General features: G+C 37.1%; 1 protein-coding gene across 4 annotated transcripts in view; it reads right to left on the reverse strand.

Moving 5' to 3' along the window:
• The window catches only part of SYCP1 (synaptonemal complex protein 1), a 149,333-nt gene that overhangs the window by 77,485 nt on the left and 53,006 nt on the right, over positions 1-18,842 (reverse strand). For all 4 annotated transcript variants that reach the window (XM_047726411.1, XM_047726413.1, XM_047726409.1 and 1 more), the window contains 3 exons: positions 3,383-3,477; positions 2,694-2,878; positions 1,242-1,309 (listed from right to left, as the gene is read on the reverse strand). In XM_047726411.1, coding sequence (XP_047582367.1) covers positions 1,242-1,309; positions 2,694-2,878; positions 3,383-3,477 — 348 coding nt within the window. The remainder of the gene's footprint in view (positions 1-1,241; positions 1,310-2,693; positions 2,879-3,382; positions 3,478-18,842) is intronic.

Genomic DNA, 18,842 nt, shown 5'->3' on the forward strand with positions numbered 1-18,842 from the left:
CTCTTAATATATTGCTCTGTTATGAGAAAAATCACCTTATGCATCTGTTTATCTGATAATAAGGGCCATTTAATTTCAATATCAGAATGAATTATTACAAATAAATAATCCATTAAAGATATTTTAAGTTATTCCTTAATATACAACGTTCAACTGAAGACTTAAAAGTTAGATGAAAAATACATTTACAATCATTCTAATATAAAATAACATCAAAGAAATTATTTATCATTGAATAGTACAATTTTGGATGCTCAAAGATTGGTCTCATCTATAGTAGGAAACTAGGCATTGCCAAAGGAAAAGCATAAATAAGTTTCAAAATTTCAACCAAACATCCTACCAATACAAAATTTCTTGCAATTATTTTAATTACACAAGTATCCAAAGCTAATAATAAAGCTGACAGAAAGTTGTGTAGATAGTTTAGAAAAACACCTGCTAATTCATGAGTTATTTTAATTTATAAAGATAATTCTTTTGGGGGCACCTGGGTGGCTCAGCCAGTTAAGCATCTAACTCTTGAGCTCAGCTCAGGTTATGATCTCAAGGTCATGGGATTAAGCTCCGTGTCAGGCTCCATGCTCAGGGGCAGTCTGCTGAAGATTACCTTCCTCTCCCTTTGCCTCCCACCCCCACTCTTGCACATGCTCACTCACTCCCTCTCTCTAAAAATAAAATATAATAAATCTTCTAAAAATAATTTTCACCAAAATTAGAAAATAAAAAAAAGAAAAATGTTTTTCTATCTTTGTAATTCTCCACATCTGTACATATCTATAAATATAAAACATAGGAGTTATTAGGATTAGCTAATTAAATTCACAAAATAACTACAGAGCTTCTCTTTTGGCCATGAAATCTGTTAAATATTAACAATACCATATGACAAAATGGGATAGCATTTTCCTATAAATAGTTAATAATCCAACATGACAAATCAATAAAATTTCAAAATTCAATTAAAATATAAGACATTTTCCACTAAATCCTAAAATAAGAAATACAGACTACAAATATCTTTTAGCCTCCTGACACTTCTAGGTTATCTTTGAACTGCATAATGGAACTTAAGTCTTTCTTAAGGTTTAAGTTTTCTGTCTTTGAAAAGTCAAATTAAAATTACAAAATAATCATTATTGATAGATGACCGAGGAGAAACTATATTTTATTCTGAAATAGTTAATGTTTTTATAATTGGCTAATATTATCATGTACACATGTTATTCTTTAAATCTTACCCAGTTCACTTGATTTCTTCTGAAGCTCCACAGTAAGTATTCTCAATTGATCATCACTTTTTTCCAATCTTGTAAAATATATTAGTTTATAATGTAAAACATTCTTTTAATCAGAATTCATCTAGTAACTACAATTGGTGCAGTTTAAAAATATATCTTGCACAGATTCACTCATTCAATTATGAAACTTTTTTTTGAGTACCTACCATGCCATATAGCATAACACTTCAAAATTAGATATTATTAATACATAGCTGTATATTAATTACATCTGCACAAAAGTCTTAAAGCTTTTGGTGACAATTTATCACTTAGCTATTGATGATAATCAAATGAATGCATCTTAGAACTTTGAAAGAGATTGAATATGTAACTATTACATCAAATTCTGTCTTAGGAACAATATAAATGTGAGAATTGTGCAATTCACTTAATTCCTCTGGCTTTCTGCTTCCTTATCTATAAAACTAAGGTAATTGGAACAAATGATATTTAAGATCACTTACAGTTTCAAAATTTAAAAGTTGTTTGGATAGAGCAACCAAGAATATATAAGATGAGCTGAGCTTTTTAGAAGATCTAGCTTTTCTTCCTCCACCATACATAAGCAGTAAAGAAAAAATACTGGTCATGACTTCACAGAAAAGCTTGTTCCTCTCTTTCATCCTACCAGACTTAAATAACCCTAGTGCTAATGGGACAAAAGCAATCACTTAGGCCTCTTAACACAGCTTTATAAATACAAATATAAAAAAGTGAAAAAAGGGTAAGTTTTTAATTCAATTTTAGAAAAGCTGTTATTTAGATGAAATGCAAATGAATATTTTATAGTTACTCATATTCATTAATTCATTAATTTAATAAAAGTGCTTGAGCACCTACTGTTCCAGGCTAGTTACTAATTTTATATATCAGAAAGATTACAGAAAACAAACCCAGTAAAACAAACTCACACCCTATGAAGTTATTTCTACGAAGCTAATAATAATCCACAGTTTAATTAAATATGTCCTATCACTGCATCAGCACTTAATGAGCTTGTCTACTTGAGTCTGTGACAAAGTATGCATGGAAACTATCCTAGAGAATACATGCTGTCTCTTCCCAGGATACCTGCTTACCTAATACAAACTTTTAAAATGTATTCCCACTTTTTACATTAAAAAAAAGACATGGGGGTTGCCTAGAGGGCTCAGTGGATTAAGCGTTTGCCTTCAGCTCAGGTCATGGGATCAAGCCCGACGTCAGGCAGGGAGTCTGCTTCTCCCTCTCCCTCTGCCCCTTTCCCAACTCATGCTCTCTCTCTCTCTCTATCTCAAATAAATATATAAAATCTTTTTTAAAAGAGAGAGACTTGTTTACAGATGTTATAGGAAGTCAGTTGACAATGAAAATACAATGAATATTGCAAATAAGTTGTTTTTATTCAACTAAATAAAAAAAATTTTTTACCTTTGTTGTTCTGTTGTCAATAATTCTTTCAAGTTGCAGATAGAAGTTTTAAGTTCAGTAACCACAAATGAATGACCAGCTTTAGCTTTATTAAATTCTTCCATTTGAGCTTCTTTTTCAGCAGTAAGCTGATATATTTTTTTTGTTGCTACCTGTAAATCTTCCTCTAAAGCCTTTTGAGTACTCTAAATAAAACAAAGTACAAAATAGATGCTATAATCCAAGGGCCTTCAGAAAAAAAAAAAAAAAAAAAAAACTGAAGTCATCTGCTTCTATAATTTGCTGCCTCTCCCTCCCTCCTTATTCAATTAACCCCCTCCACTGCCCCACACTGGCCAATCTGAAATGCCCATTCAATACTCCTATTTCAATACACCATTCTTCCAAAGCCAATCTATAGTCCCAACCTCCCAATGGAGACTTCCTTGCCTGCAGTGTTCTTTTAATTTTTAGAACTACTATAGCAATTTTTGCCTGAATCACCATTGACATCTAGCATGATCTTGTATTTTAATTATACTTCTGATGTGTTTTTATTCAATGTTTTCAATTAAACTATAAGCAGATTGTAAGCTGGGATTTTATCTTCTCTATTTGAAGTTCTGGGTCCTTGTCCATTAGCATTCAATAAATATCTGTTGATTCATACTGTGAGGCTTGTCACACACTAATCAGTTTTTATATCATACCACACTTCTTTGCAAAGACATTTTAATATCTTCTAGTTCTGATGTCAAATGATCCTGCTTCTCATTTGATTCTTTTAAGTTTTCATTCTGTAATTCTAAAAAAGAGAGTTGTGGATTGGTATTACTTAATAAAAAATATATAACAAGAAAGCAAATTATTTGTTATAATTTTTTTCCTCCATGAGATACTCTAAAATGAAGTATAATTATGCAAATATAAGTGCACTGATATTGGTCATCATCTACTTTCATGATTTTTCAAGATTATTATCTCCCAAGCACTCAATGGTGAATATATGAGGATTTTTGGTCCTACATTTTTTGATAATAAACATTGGAAATAACCTAAATATTCAACAGGAGATAAAATTAAATTATGATGGTACATACACATAATGGTAAACCATGTAGCCACTACAAATGATGACAGACTTTATTAATCACTAATTTGGATGTATATTCACAAAACATTACATAACAAAAAGGGCATGTTTAAATAGGATCTATATAAATAGTGCATGTGAAAGGAAACAATACACACAAAAATATTATAAGTAATTTATCTCCTACTGGTGAAATTATTCCATTGCCCATCTTGAGTTTCAGATTTTTCTAAAATATCACACTCAGGGGCGCCTGGGTGGTACAGTTGGTTAGGCATCCGACTCTTGATTTCGGCTCAGGTCATGATCTCAGGTTTGTGAGATGAAGCCCGGCACTGCACTCCATGCTCAGCATAGAGTCTGCTTGAGATTCTTTCTTCTTCTCTGCCTCTCCTGCTCATTTTTTCTCTCTCTCTCTCCCTCTCTTTCTCTCAAACAAATAAATCTTTTAAAAAAATAATTTAAAATATTACATTCATATGCTGAAATATTTTAAAAAAGCTTTTGACTCTATAGCTAGTGTTTATTAAATACTAAGTGTTAGGTACTAGTCTATGTGCTTTATCTGTATATATGCATTCACTTTTAAACATCATAAAACAGCAGGACAAAAAAAAAAGAAGTTCATGTTCTCTTCCCTGGGTTCAAATTATTCTATGTCCTCTTACTAGCTACCTAACCTTGGGCATGATACCTAACTAGTCTGTCTCCACTTTTCTCAACTGAAAAAAGGGAATAATGATAATTATTCATATCTTGAAAGGTTGCTATTAGGATTAAACAAAATAATGCAACCTAAAATGTTTAACAACAGTGTTTAGTATATAGTCAATAATTGTTATAGATTATTATGACAATGGTAATGATGGTGTATACTAGAAACTGGACCTTAAAATTCATGGTATTTACAATGTAACTGGGCAAGCAGACAAATAATCAATGATAAGTGCAGATGGACACTCACTTAGAAATTCTGGAAATTAATATAGAGAGGGGGCACCCAAGCCAAAAAAGATTAACAGAAGACAGAGCCAAGGGGAAACTGACATAGAGAAGGTAAGTTCAAGGAAGGCTCCACACGGTATCAGCACAGTTCATACATTTTGAAAGCCAGTAAGATATAACGAGAGTAAGTGGGAGTTGGGAGAGAAAAAGTATCACAGGTGAAAGAGCATGTACAAAGACAAAAATTATGGAGACAAGATGACACATTCTGGGGTCTAAAGGAAATTTATTTCAATAGCATGAAACTTAAAGTATGAGGGAAGAATCAAAGCAGATATGATAGGAAAATTAATAAGGACAAGATCATAAAAGGATTTATAGGACTTGTTCAAAGGTATATAGCTCCTAAGCCATAAAGACCATAAAAAATTATGAAGGATGTTAAGCAACAAATGATGTTTCAGGTTTATATTTTTATAAGTTCCATTCTGGGGGCGCCTGGGTGGCTCAGTGTGTTTAAAGCCTCTGCCTTCAGCTCAGGTCATGATCCTGGGGTCCTGGGATCAAGCCCCATATCAGGCTCTCTGCTCAGCAGGGAGCCTGCTTCCTCCTTTCTCTCTCTCTCTCTCTGCCTGTGTTTCTGCCTACTTGTGATCTCTGTCAAATAAATAAATAAAATCTTTTAAAAAAAATAAAAGTTCTATTCTGAAAATCTGTGTAGAAATCAAAGTGTTAGTGGTCCACCTCTGCCGTCAAATGCTCTACCACTGAGCTAGAGCCCCAGTGGTCCACCTCTGAAAATAAAATGGGAAAAGGAGATCTGGAGGGAAGAAAATGATAATCAAAAACTGTGATGTCCACTATGTCCACTATGATACATTTCTTATAGTCTGGTAATCAATGTCTCCTCTGAGAAATCGTAATTACAAACTAGACCTTAGGCATGAACTAGAGCTGAATGTATGGTGTTTCAGTGTTTTAAAAAAAAAGTTCCAGGAGGAGTCAAGATGGCAGAGAAGTAGCAGGCTGAGACTACTTCAGGTAGCGGGAGATCAGCTAAATAGCTATCTAAAGATTGCAAACACCTACAAATCCAACGGGAGATTGAAGAGAAGAAGAACAGCAATTCTAGAAACAGAAAATCAACCACTATCTGAAAGGTAGGACTGGCGGAGAAGTGAATCCAAAGCGACAGGAAGATAGACGGCGGGGGGGAAGGGCCGGCTCCTGGCAAGTGGCGGGAGCAATGGAGCACAAAATCAGGACTTTTAAAAGTCCTGTTCCGCTGAAGGACATCGCTCCAGAGGCTAACTGGGGGTGAAGCCCAGGCGGGGTCAGCACGGCCTCATTCCCACAGGGTCACAGAAGGATCGGGGGTGTCTGAGTGTTGCAGAGCTTACCGGTATTAGAACAGGGAAGCCAGTACAGAGACAGAGCAGAGGACTGAGCTCTAAACTCGGGGTTACCTTGAACCGGTCGCAGGCTCGGTCAGCTCGGAGCGCGGCCGGAGGCCAGCGTGATGGGAGTAATTGGGCGCTGTTCTCTAAGGGCGCACTGAGGAGTGGGGCCCCGGGCTCTCGGCTCCTCCGGGCCGGAGACCGGGAGGCCGCCACCTTCATTCCCGTCTTCCAGAACTCTAAGGAAAGCGCTCAGGGAACAAAAGCTCCCAAAAGCAAACCCAGCAAACCCGAGCGGATTACTCAGTCCGGGCCCGATAAGGCAGTGCAACTCCACCTGGGCAAAGACACTTGAGAATCACTACAACAGGCCCCTCCCCAGAAGATCAACGAGGAAACCAGCACAGGACCAAGTTCACCTACCAAGGAGTGCAGTTTCATTACCAAGGAGAAGCGGCGGAATTCCAGAGAAGAAAGCCAAAGATGGAACTCATGGCTTTCTCCCCATGATTCTTTAGCCTTGCAGTTAATTTAATTTTTTTTCTTTTTCAATTTTTTTTTCTCTTCTTCTGCTAAATTTTTTTTTAACTTTTACCGTTTTCTTTTTAACATTTTTTAAATAGTTTATCTAATATATATATATTTTTTCCTTTTTATATTTTTTATCGGCTTTTTTTAATAGTTGTTTGTTGTTTTTTTTTTCCTTTCTGAACCCCTTTTATCCCCTTTCTCCCCCCTCACGATTTGGGATCTCTTCTGATTTGGCTCTAAAGCATATTTTCCTGGGGTTGTTGCCACCCTTTTAGTATTTTACTTGCTCCTTCACATACTCTTACCTGGACAAAATGACAAGGGGGAAAATTCACCACCAAAAAAAAAACAAGAGGCAGTAACCAAAGGCTAGGGACCTAATCAATACAGACATTGGTAATATGTCAGATCTAGAGTTCAGAATGATGATTCTCAAGGTTCTAGCCAGGCTCGAAAAAGGCATGGAAGATATTAAAGCAACCCTCTCGGGAGATATAAAAGCCCTTTCTGCAGAAATAAAAGAACTAAAATCTAACCAAGTTGAAATCAAAAAAAGCTATTTAATGAGGTGCAATAAAAAATGGAGGCTCTCACTGCTAGGATAAATGAGGCAGAGAAGAAGATTAGCGATATAGAAGACCAAATGACAGAGAATAAAGAAGCTGAGCAAAAGAGGGACAAACAAGCTACTGGACCACGAGGGGAGAATTCAAGAGATAAGTGACACCATAAGACGAAACAACATTAGAATAATTGGGATTCCAGAAGAAGAAGAAAGAGGTAGGGGAGCCAAGGCATATTGGAGAGAATTATTGCGAGAGAATTTCCCCAATATGGCAAAGGGAACAAGCATTCAAAATCCAGGAGTTTCAAGAAACCCCCCATCAAGATCACTAGAATAGGTCCACACTCGTCACCTAATAGTAAAATTTACAAGTCTTAGTGACAAAGAGAAAGATCCCTGAAAGCAGCCCTGGAAAAGACAGTCTGTAACGTACCAATGGTAAAAATATTAGATTGGCAGCAGACTTATCCACAGAGACCTGGCAGGCCAGAAAGAGCTGGCATGATATATTCAGAGCACTAAATGAGAAAAACATGCAGCCAAGAATACTATATCCAGCTAGGCTATCACTGAAAATAGAAGGAGAGATTAAAAGCTTCCAGGACAAACAAAAACTGAAAGAATTTGCAAACACCAAACCAGCTCCACAGGAAATATTGAAAGGGGTCCTCTAAGAAAAGAGAGACCCTCAAAGTAGTAGATCAGAAAGAAACAGAGACAATATACAATAACAGTCACCTTACAGGCAATACAATGGCACTAAATTCATATCTCTCAATACTTACCCTGAATGTTAATGGGCTAAATGCCCCAATCAAAAGACACAGGGTATCAGAATGGATAAAAAAACAAAACCCATCTATATGTTGCCTACAAGAAACTCATTTTAAACCCGCAGACACCTCCAGGTTTAAAGTGAGGGGGTGGAAAAGAATTTACCATGCTAATGGACATCAGAAGAAAGCAGGAATGGCAATCCTTATATCAGATCAATTAGATTTTAAGCCAAAGACTATCATAAGAGAAGAGGAAGGACACTATATCATACTCAAAGGAACTGTCCAACAAGAAGATCTAACAATTTTAAATATCTATGCCCCTAACGTGGCAGCAGCCAACTATATAAACCAATTAATACCAAAATCAAAGAAACACATCGACAATAATACTATAATAGTAGGGGACTTTAACGCTCCCCTCACTGAAATGGACAGATCATCCAAGCAAAAGATCAACAAGGAAATAAAGGCCTTAAATGACACACTGGACCAGATGGACATCACAGATGTATTCAGAACATTTCATTCCAAAGCAACAGAATACACATTCTTCTCTAGTGCACGTGGAACATTCTCCAGAAAGATCACACCCTCGGTCCTAAATCAGGTCTCAACCAGTATCAAAAGATTGGGATCATTCCCTGCATATTTTCAGACCACAATGCTCTAAAGCTAGAACTCAATAACAAGAGGAAATTTGGAAAGAACCCAAATACATGGAGACTAAACAGCATCCTTCTAAAGAATGGATGGGTCAACCAGGAAATTAAAGAAGAATTGAAAAAATTTATGGAAACAAATGATAATGAAAACACAACGGTTCAACATCTGTGGGGCACAACAAAGGCAGTCCTGAGTGGAAAATATATAGCGGTACAAGCCTTTCTCAAGAAACAAGAAAGGTCTCAGGTACACAACCTAACCCTACACCTAAAGGAGCTGGAGAAAGAACAAGAAAGAAACCCTAAACCCAACAGGAGAAGAGAAATCATAAAGATCAGAGCAGAAATCAATGAAATAGAAACCAAAAAAACAACAGAACAAATCAACATAACTAGGAGCTGGTTCTTTGAAAGAATTAATAAGATTGATAAACCCCTGGCCAGACTTATCAAAAAGAAAAGAGAAAGGACCAAATAAATAAAATCATGAATGAAAGAGGAGAGATCATAACGAACACCAAAGAAATACAATTATAAGAACATACTATGAGCAACTCTACGCCAACAAATTTGACAATCTGGAAGAAATGGATGCATTCCTAGACATATAAACTACCACAACTGAACCAGGAAGAAATGGAAAGCCTGAACAGACCCATAACCAGTAAGGAGATTGAAACAGTCATCAAAAATCTCCAAACAAACAAAAGCCCAGGGCCAGATGGCTTCCCGGGGGAATTCTACCAAACATTTAAAGAAGAACTAATTCCTATTCTCCTGAAACTGTTCCAAAAATAGAAATAGAAGGAAAACTCCAAACTCATTTATGAGGCCAGCATCATCTTGATCCCAAAACCAGACAAGGATCCCATCAAAAAAGAGAGCTACAGACCCAATATCCTTAATGAACACAGATGCAAAAATTCTCGCCAAAATACTAGTCAATAGGATTCAACAGTACAGTAAAGGATTATTCACCACGACCAAGTGGGATTTATTCCAGGGCTACAAGGTTGGTTCAACATCCACAAATCATCAATGTGATACAAACCCATTAATAAAAGAAAAGAACAAGAACCATATGATACTCTCCATAGATGCTGAAAAAGCATTTGACAAAGTACAGCATCCCTTCCTGATTAAAAACTCTTCAAAGTGTAGGGATAGAGGGCACATACCTCAAATATTATCAAGCCATCTATGAAAAAACCCACCGCAAATATCATTCTCAATGGAGAAAAACTGAAAACTTTTTCTGCTAAGGTCAGGAACACGGCAGGGATGTCCGTTATCACCACTGCTATTCAACATAGTACTAGAAGTCCTAGCCTCAGCAATCAGACAACAAAAGGAAATTAAAGGCATCCAAATCGTCAAAGAAGAAGTCAAACAATCACTCTTCGCAGATGATATGATACTATATGCGGAAAAGCCAAAAGACTCCACTCCAAAACTGCTAGAACTTGTCCAGGAATTCAGTAAAGTGTCAGGATATAAAATCAATGCACAGAAATCAGTTGCATTTCTCTACACCAACAACAAGACAGAAGAAAGAGAAATTAAGGAGTCAATCCTATTTACAATTGCACCCAAACTATTAAGATACCTAGGAATAAACCAAACCAAAGAGACTAAAAATCTATACACAGCAAACTAATAAAGTACTCATGAAAGAAATTGAGGAAGACACAAAGAAATGGAAAAATGTTCCATGCTCCTGGATGGAAGGATAAATATTGTGAAATGTCTATGCTACCTAAAGCAATCTACACATTAATGCAATTCCTATCAAAGTACCATCCATTTTTTTCAAAGAAATGGAACAAATAATCCTAAAAGTTGTATGGAACCAGAAAAGACCTCGAATAGCCCAAGGAATATTGGAAAAAGAAAGCCAAAGTGGTGGCATCACAATTCCGGACTTCAAGCTCTATTACAAAGCTGTCATCATCAAGACAGCATGGTACTGGCCCACAAAACAGACACATAGATTAATGGAACAGAATAGAGAGCCCAGAAATAGACCCTCAACTCTATGGTCAACCTCACCTTCGACAAAGCAGAAAAGAATGTCCAATGGAAAAAAAGACAGCCTCTTCAATAAATGGTGTTGGCAAAAAATTGGACAGCCACATGCAGAAAAATGAAATTGGATCATTTCCTACACCACACACGAAAATAGACTCAAAATGGATGAAGGACCTCAATGTGAGAAAGGAATCCATCAAAATCCTTGAAGAGAACACAGGCAGCAACCTCTTCGACGTCAGCCGCAGCAACATCTTCCTAGGAACATCGCCAAAGGCAGGGAAGCAAGGGCACAAAATGAACTATTGGGATTTTATCAAGATCAAAAGCTTTTGCACAGCAAAGGAAACAGTTAACAAAACCAAAAGACAACTGACAGAATGGGAGAACATATTTGCAAATGACATATCAGATAAAGGGCTAGTGTCCAAATTCTATAAAGAACTTAGCAAACTCAACACCCAAAGAACAAATAATCCAATCAAGAATGGGCAGAAGACATGAACAGACATTTCTGCAAAGAAGACATCCAGATGGCCAACAGACACATGAAAAAGTGCTCCACATCACTTGGCATCAGGGAAATACAAATCAAAACCACAATGAGATATCACTTCACACCAGTCAGAATGGCTAAAATTAACAAGTCAGGAAATGACAGATGCTGGCGAGGATGCGGAGAAAGGGGAACCCTCCTACACTGTTGGTGGGAATGCAAGCTGGTGCAACCACTCTGGAAAACAGCATGGAGGTTCCTCAAAATGTTGAAAATAGAACTACCCTATGACCCAGCAATTGCACTGCTGGGTATTTACCCTAAAGATACAAACGTAGTGATCCGAAGGGGCACATGCACCCGAATGTTTATAGCAGCAATGTCTACAATAGCCAAACTATGGAAAGAACCTAGATGTCCATCAACAGACGAATGGATAAAGAAGATGTGGTATATATACACAATGGAATACTATGCAGCCATCAAAAGAAATGAAATCTTGCCATTTGCGACGACGTGGATGGAACTAGGAGGGTATCATGCTTAGCGAAATAAGTCAATCGGAGAAAGACAACTATCATATGATCTCCCTGATATGAGGGAGAGGAGATGCAACATGGGGGGTTGAGGGGGTAGGAGAAGAGTAAATGAAACAAGATGGGATTGGGAGGGAGACAAACCATAAGTGACTCTTAATCTCACAAAACAAACTGAGGGTTGATGGGGGGGAGGGGGGTTGGGAGGGGGGGGTGGGGTTATGGTATTGGGGAGGGTATGTGCTATGGTGAGTGCTGTGAAGTGTGTAAACCTGGCGATTCGTAGACCTGTACCCCTGGGGATAAAAATATATGTTTATAAAAAATAAAATTTAAAAAAAAAAAAAAGTTCCAAGCCAAAACTTAATTTGAAGTGCCCCTACGTTTATCCAGGATCCCAAAGCTGCTAAGGCAAATTTTCTCTGTAAAAATGTACTTCCAATCCAAGTCTTAAAGAATTTCCACAGATGAAGTTACATGACCTCACAATCACAAGAGGAAACAAAGCATCATGAGCAGAGTCAGGAGAATAACTGAAAGGCAGACTTGGATCTGCAAAGATTTCAGATATTACAATTACTGGCTGTGGATTTAAAAACTGTAATATATCATTCTTTAAAAATTAAAGAAGGAAGATATCCATAAACTAAATAAAACTCCTAGAAATGACATATATAAAACTAAAACTGAAAACTCCATTGGTGTAATGGGTAATGTATGTCATTCAAACATCCCTCTAAAAGGAATAAAAATCCAGGATCAAATATTAAGAATGTAACATCATTAAGCTCCTGACAGAGTAAGTAAATACCAGGCCAAAAGGGAAAGGGAAAATGGAAACAGGGAGAAGATAAGTACAGAATCAGCTTTTGTCCTGAGGGCATTTGCAGATCCTGGCAAAGCTAAACTCTTTATTTGAAATAGCGAAAAGAAGTTAAGAAAAATAAACATGAAAACCCAAAGACTATGTAAGACAGAGGCCCAAGAATTAAACCTTTGTACAATAAACTGAAACACTCTTTATGTAAGGGGGAAGCAAAAACAAACCAATCCTCAAGCATATATGCAGCCCAGGTTCACATGATCTGAGGGGTCCAAGGAGCCCCAGGCCTTGAAATTGATTTAAGATTGTATCAGATAGGTAGAAGCACCATGCACATGGCAAAAGTAAATGGGAATCCTTCCAGGAGGAAGATATGTTATCCATGTACTAGGCAGGCTTTAAATTATTCCTACAAATAATTTTTTCAAAAAAATATTAAGCATGGAGTCAAAAACAACAAAGCACTCAATAAAACAGGGCACTCTGACTAAAAACTATCAGAAACAAAAGACAGAATGAGGCTCACAGACATTTAAGATAAAGATGATCAAAAACAAACTATAACTTTAAAAATAATTTTAAAAACTACATAAAGTAGAATAGCAGATTTGAAAAACAAGAATAACATCTTAATATAAACACCTTAGTTACTAAAAATAAAATGTAAAGGATGATAGTGGGTGAGAAACAAATGAAAAGAGAATTAGTGAACAACAAACAGGTTAAAAGAAATCATCCAAGGTAAAGCATAGAGGGGGACCTGGGTGGCTCAGCCATTAAGCATCTGCCTCCAGCTCAGTTCATGATCCCAGGGTCCTGGGATTGAGTTCCACACTGGGCTCCCTGCTCAGTGGAGAGCCTGCTTCTCCCTCTCCCACTCTCCCTACTTATGTTCCCTCTCTCTCACTCTCTCTCTCTCTCTCTCTCTCTCTGTCGAATAAAAAAAAACAAAAATCTTTAAAAATTAAATTAAAAAATAAAAAAATAAAGCACAGAAAGGCAAAACTCTGAAAACATGGAAAATAGATTAAAGGCCACAGAAGACAGAAAATTAACCTTTTTACTCAAAGTTCCAGAAAGAGAGAAAACAGAGAATAGGGCAAATACGTTTGAAGAAAAGCAATAATAAAGGAGACTAATTTGCAGAATTAAGCTGCAAAATAAAACCCATGTTTTATATCATACTGAAAATGCTAAAAATAAAAAAAAAAAAATCTAAAAAGGCACGTAAGAGGGAGAAGACACCTTATCTTCATAGATTCAAAGTTACATTGACAAGCGACTTCTTAAAATCAACAAAAGAAACCAAAAGAATGCAGGACGATACCCTCAGTGTGCTAAAAGAAATTCCTAGAAATAACAGTGTGCAACCAAGAAATATGTGTCATGCAAATGTAGTCTTTGCAGATGAGAATAAAAAAATGTTCAGACAAATAAAATGGAATACAAATTATTATAAGCATATCCACAGTAAAGGATATTATTCAAACATTCTTTTTAAGGCAGAAATAATATGATCCAAGTGAAAGATCTGACACAGAAGAATTTAAGAGCAAAGAAAAACATATAGGTAAAACCAAATACAGTCTACATAAAACAATAATAATGTCTCATTATAGAATTTAAACATACAACAAAAATAGAAGGGGCTAGAACCAAATGGAGTTAATGTTCTAAATTCCTTGAACAACCCAGAAAGAAGGTAAATACATTAACTTTACATTTAAAAATAATACACATTGTAATTTCTCCAGTAACGAGCAAATAAAAAAATGGAAACAGATCCCAAAACTTTCAAAGTAGTCAAGGGGAAAACCTAGAACAATAAAAAATAATGAAACTAGGGTTTCCACTTCCAGGAAGATGGAGTAGATACATTTTTCCTATTCCTTCCAAAACCCTTAACTTTATATGTAAAATAAACATGAGAGACTTTGAAAGATGTACAAATAAAGTAGACCAGTCACAAACCTCTAGATCTGAGAAACAACATAATAGTAAGACCCTGGGACAAAGTGGGCATCATTTGGGTGGTTTTTTTTTTTTTTTTTTTTTTTTTTTGGTTTGGAATTTTGTTTTGCTTTGTGTTTGTTTGCCTTATATATCCTAGTCTTAAAGCTGAAGAAGCCTAGAAACACCAATTGGCCCACATGAAAAAGTTCTGAAAAGTCTGCTCTCTTTAGCAAAAGGACAAGAAAGGGACACCCTCATAAGACTCAATACCAGACTGGAGTGCCTGGGTGGCTCAGTGGGTTAAGCCTCTGCCTTCGGCTCAGGTCATGATCCCAGCATCCTGGGACCGAATCCCACATTGGGCTCTCTGCTCAGCAGGGAGCCTGCTTCCCCCTCTCTCTGCCTGCCTCTCTGCCTACTTGTGATCTCTCTCTCTGTCAAATTAAAAAAAAAAAAAAAATAGACTCAATACCAGACAAGCATGACAGAAAAAACTGTGACCTCCACCCCACCTTTGGCCCCAACAAAGGCCAAAAGGTGAGCCTAGGCCTCCAACCTTAGTAAGGCTACGGTAAGGCACTAAAACACTCCCATTAAAGTGGTTCCAGATAAGATCAAATAGGGAGCTGTGTCCCTCATCCCCAGTCAGTAGTGAGTACCCCAACCCCAGCTGTGGTGGTAGAAATTATATGGGGAGCCTAGATGTCTACCGCCATCCAGTAATAAAAAAGCGCTTCTCCCACTCCCCACTAAGGTGGTGTCACAGGAGGCCTAGTAAAGAGCAACAAATTTCACCAAACCCATGGTAATGAGGCCATTACCACATGGTGTCACTGGGACCACAGAGGGAACCAGAACTCCCAAAGCAAATAGTAAAAACAAGACCACCACCACCATTCAGGTGTCAACAAAGGCAAACTGGGAAACCTGGCTTTGACCTCCACCTAGCAAGAACAAGGCAGCAACCACCCTTCCTCAGACAAAGAAGTGTAAAAGGAAGCTAGCTGATCTAGAGTCTCATTAAATCTTGTAAAACCATCCAGATTTCAATAACAGTATCTTGTCATAAGAACCAGAACAATCTCAAACTGAATAAAAAGACCATCAATAGATGCCAACACCAAGAGAGAAATTATCTGACAAAGACCTTAAAGCAGCCAACACAGAAATGCTTCAATGAAAAATTATAAACACACTTGAAACAAAAGAAAAATCAGAAGGCCTCAGCAAAGAAATAGAAAGTCTCATTAAAGATATAAAAGAGAACCAAATGGAAATTTTAGAATTGAAAAAAAATAATAATCAAAATGAGAACCTCAGCATCTGGGCTCAGTGACAAAAGAGAGGGACCAGAGGAAAGAATAACTGAACTAAAAGATAGAAAAACAGAAATTAGCCAACTGAACAACAGAGACAAAACAAATTGAAAAGCTAACAGATGTATGGTTTCCAGTTTCACATTTAAGGAGCTGGGAAGTGCCACTCATCTTAAAAACAAGTAAAAAGCTGAACAAACTTCAAAATCAACAACTCTTCTTAGATCCACAAAAGAAGCAAGATCACAGGGCAAACCACCGCCCTCAAAATTGGACACTGACAGGAGAATACAGAGAAACAGAACTTACCTTGGAAAAATATTATAAACTGACAACTCCTTGGGAACCAGTGCTATGGTAGACAAAACCAAACTCTAATAGATAAATTGCTGGAGGCTCAGGAATCAAGTCTGAGAGTTAAAAACACCACAGGGACACAGTTATAGCAGGGACCTCCATTTTTATGAGTTTTACCACTACAGGCTTAACCAGTTCTCATAATAAATACTGTAGAAAAATCCCCTCATGATTTCAGCAGGGTAATAGAAGGAATTATTTTGAAATACAGCAGAGCACTCTATTCTTAAGATCTGCCCTCAGGAGAAACAATTTTACAAGACCCAAAACTACTGGGGTTTTATCAGAGTCTAACTGACCTGGAGGAACTCCAGAAATGTCTAGTCTCCATCTGAAAGAAGAGAATACTCACTCCAGACTACTCAAGCCATCCTGTCCCACCAAAGGAGGGTGGAAAAGCAGGGAAATAACTAAGAAATAATTGCAAAATTCGTGAGTCTGAGGCAAAGACTCACTGAGAGATTGAGACCTAGTCATAGGACTAGAGAACACTCCTTCTCCCTCAATGCATTACTAAAGGTTTATTTAGAGCCTTTCCTTTTACCCACTACATCATGTCCAGCTCTCAAAAAATTACAAAGACAAACAAAACAGCAAAAACACAGTTTGAAGAATCAAGAAGAGCAAGAATCAAAACTATAGGGACACCTGGGTGGCTCAGTCAGTTGGGCATCTGCCTCTGGCTCAGGTCAATATCCTGGGGTCTTGGGATCAAGCCCAGCATCAGACTCCCTGCTTGATGGGGGGCCCGCTTCTCCCTCTCCCTCTGCTCCACTACCAGCTTGTGCTCGCTCTCTCTCACAAATAATTAAAAAATATTTTTAAAAAAGAATCAAAACTATACATGACAGGTATATTGGAAATATTAGACATGGAATTTAAAACAATGGTGATTAATATGCTCCAGGCTCTAATGGATAAAGAAGATGGCAGTGCAATAGGAGGACTCTCATCTGGGCTCATCTCATGCCACAAACACAATTAGATAACTATCACATCATCCTAAATACCCCAGAAATTGACCAAAAGAGTGACAGAACAAACTTCACAACTAAAAGGAGAGAAGAGTCCACATCGAAGAAGGTAGGAAGTTTGGAAATGTGGTTTAGTGGAGAAAAGGATTATAGGAGCTGAGGAGGGGAAGGAGGCTGAAGAAGCAGCAGAATGAATTAATGACACAAGAAAAAAAAATAACGGAAAATAATTAAGCTGAACAAAAGACAAAAAGAAGAATTACACAGCACAAGAACAGGAGCACCTGGGTGGCCCAGCTGGTTAAACAACTGACTCTTGGTTTCAGTGCAGGTCATGATCTCATAGTCATGGGATCAAGCCCCACATCAGGCCTGCACTCAGCAGGGAGTCTGCTTGAGATCCCCCCTTCCTATCCCCTGCTCTCCCCTCACTTATGCTCTAAGATAAAATCTTTTTTAAAAGATAATTAAAAAAACAAGACTTATCAATATGCTCCCTACAAGAGACTAACTTCAGACCTGAAAACACATACAGACTAAAAGTAAAGGGATGGAAGAATGTGTCATGCAAATGGAAGGTCGGGGTGGGGGGGGGGGGGGAAGGCCTGGGTACCAATACATATATCAGACAAAATAGACTTCAAAACAAAGACTATGGCAAAAAACAAAGAAGAACACTTGTGATGAGCACTGGGTATTGTATGTAAGTGATGAGTCACTAAATTCTACACCCGAAACTATTATTACACTTTATGTTTACTAACTTAAATTTAAATAAAAATTTGGAGAATTCAAAACAAAAGGGCAATACATAATAAAGGGATCAATCTAACATGATGATGTAACAACTGAAAGTACCTACCCACCCAACATAGAAGAACCTAAATACAAAAAATATTACCAGACATAAAGATAGAAATTGATAATAATATAACATTAAGTGCTTTAACACTCCACTTAACATCAGTGGAGAGATCATCCAGACAGAAAAAAATCAATGAGGAAACAGTGGTTTTGAATGAATATTCCAATGAATAGGTCAGATGTACCTAAAAGACATACACAGAATATTCCACCCAAAAACAGCGGAGTTCACATTTTTTTCAAACACCTGGAACAATCTCCAGGACAGATCATACAGTAGGCCACAAAACAATTTTCAATAAATTTGAGAAGATCAAAATCATATCAATCATCTTTTCTGACCACAATGCTATGGAACTAGCAATCAATTACAAGGAAAAACATCTGGAAAGAACACAAAAACAGTGAAACTAAACTACATGTTACCAAACAACAAATTGATTAATAAAGAAGTCAAAGGAGAAAAAGTATTAAAAAAAAAAAAAAGAAATCAAGAGCAAATCGAAAAAATACATGAAGACAAATAAAAATGAAAACAATAGTCCAGGAATTTGAGGGAAAATGCTGGAAGAGTAGGGGAACCTTGTTTCATCTTGTCCCTTGAATTCAGCTGCATATCAATCAACTCATTCTGAACACCTGTGAATTCAACCTAAGATCTAAGAATCACTGCAATTTTACAAATAAAAAAGCAACCACTTTTTGCAAGGTAAGAGGTGCGGATAAGTGAATCTGAAGGGATATACTGGAAGATAAACCATGGGGATTAGAAGTCTTCACAATATGACTACCAAAAAGTAATACAGCAGCTGGGCACAAAATCAGAACTTTTAGAATTCTGCTTCAGTAAG

The sequence above is a fragment of the Lutra lutra genome, chromosome 4, assembly GCF_902655055.1.
Source record: "Lutra lutra chromosome 4, mLutLut1.2, whole genome shotgun sequence".
NCBI lineage: Eukaryota > Metazoa > Chordata > Mammalia > Carnivora > Mustelidae > Lutra > Lutra lutra.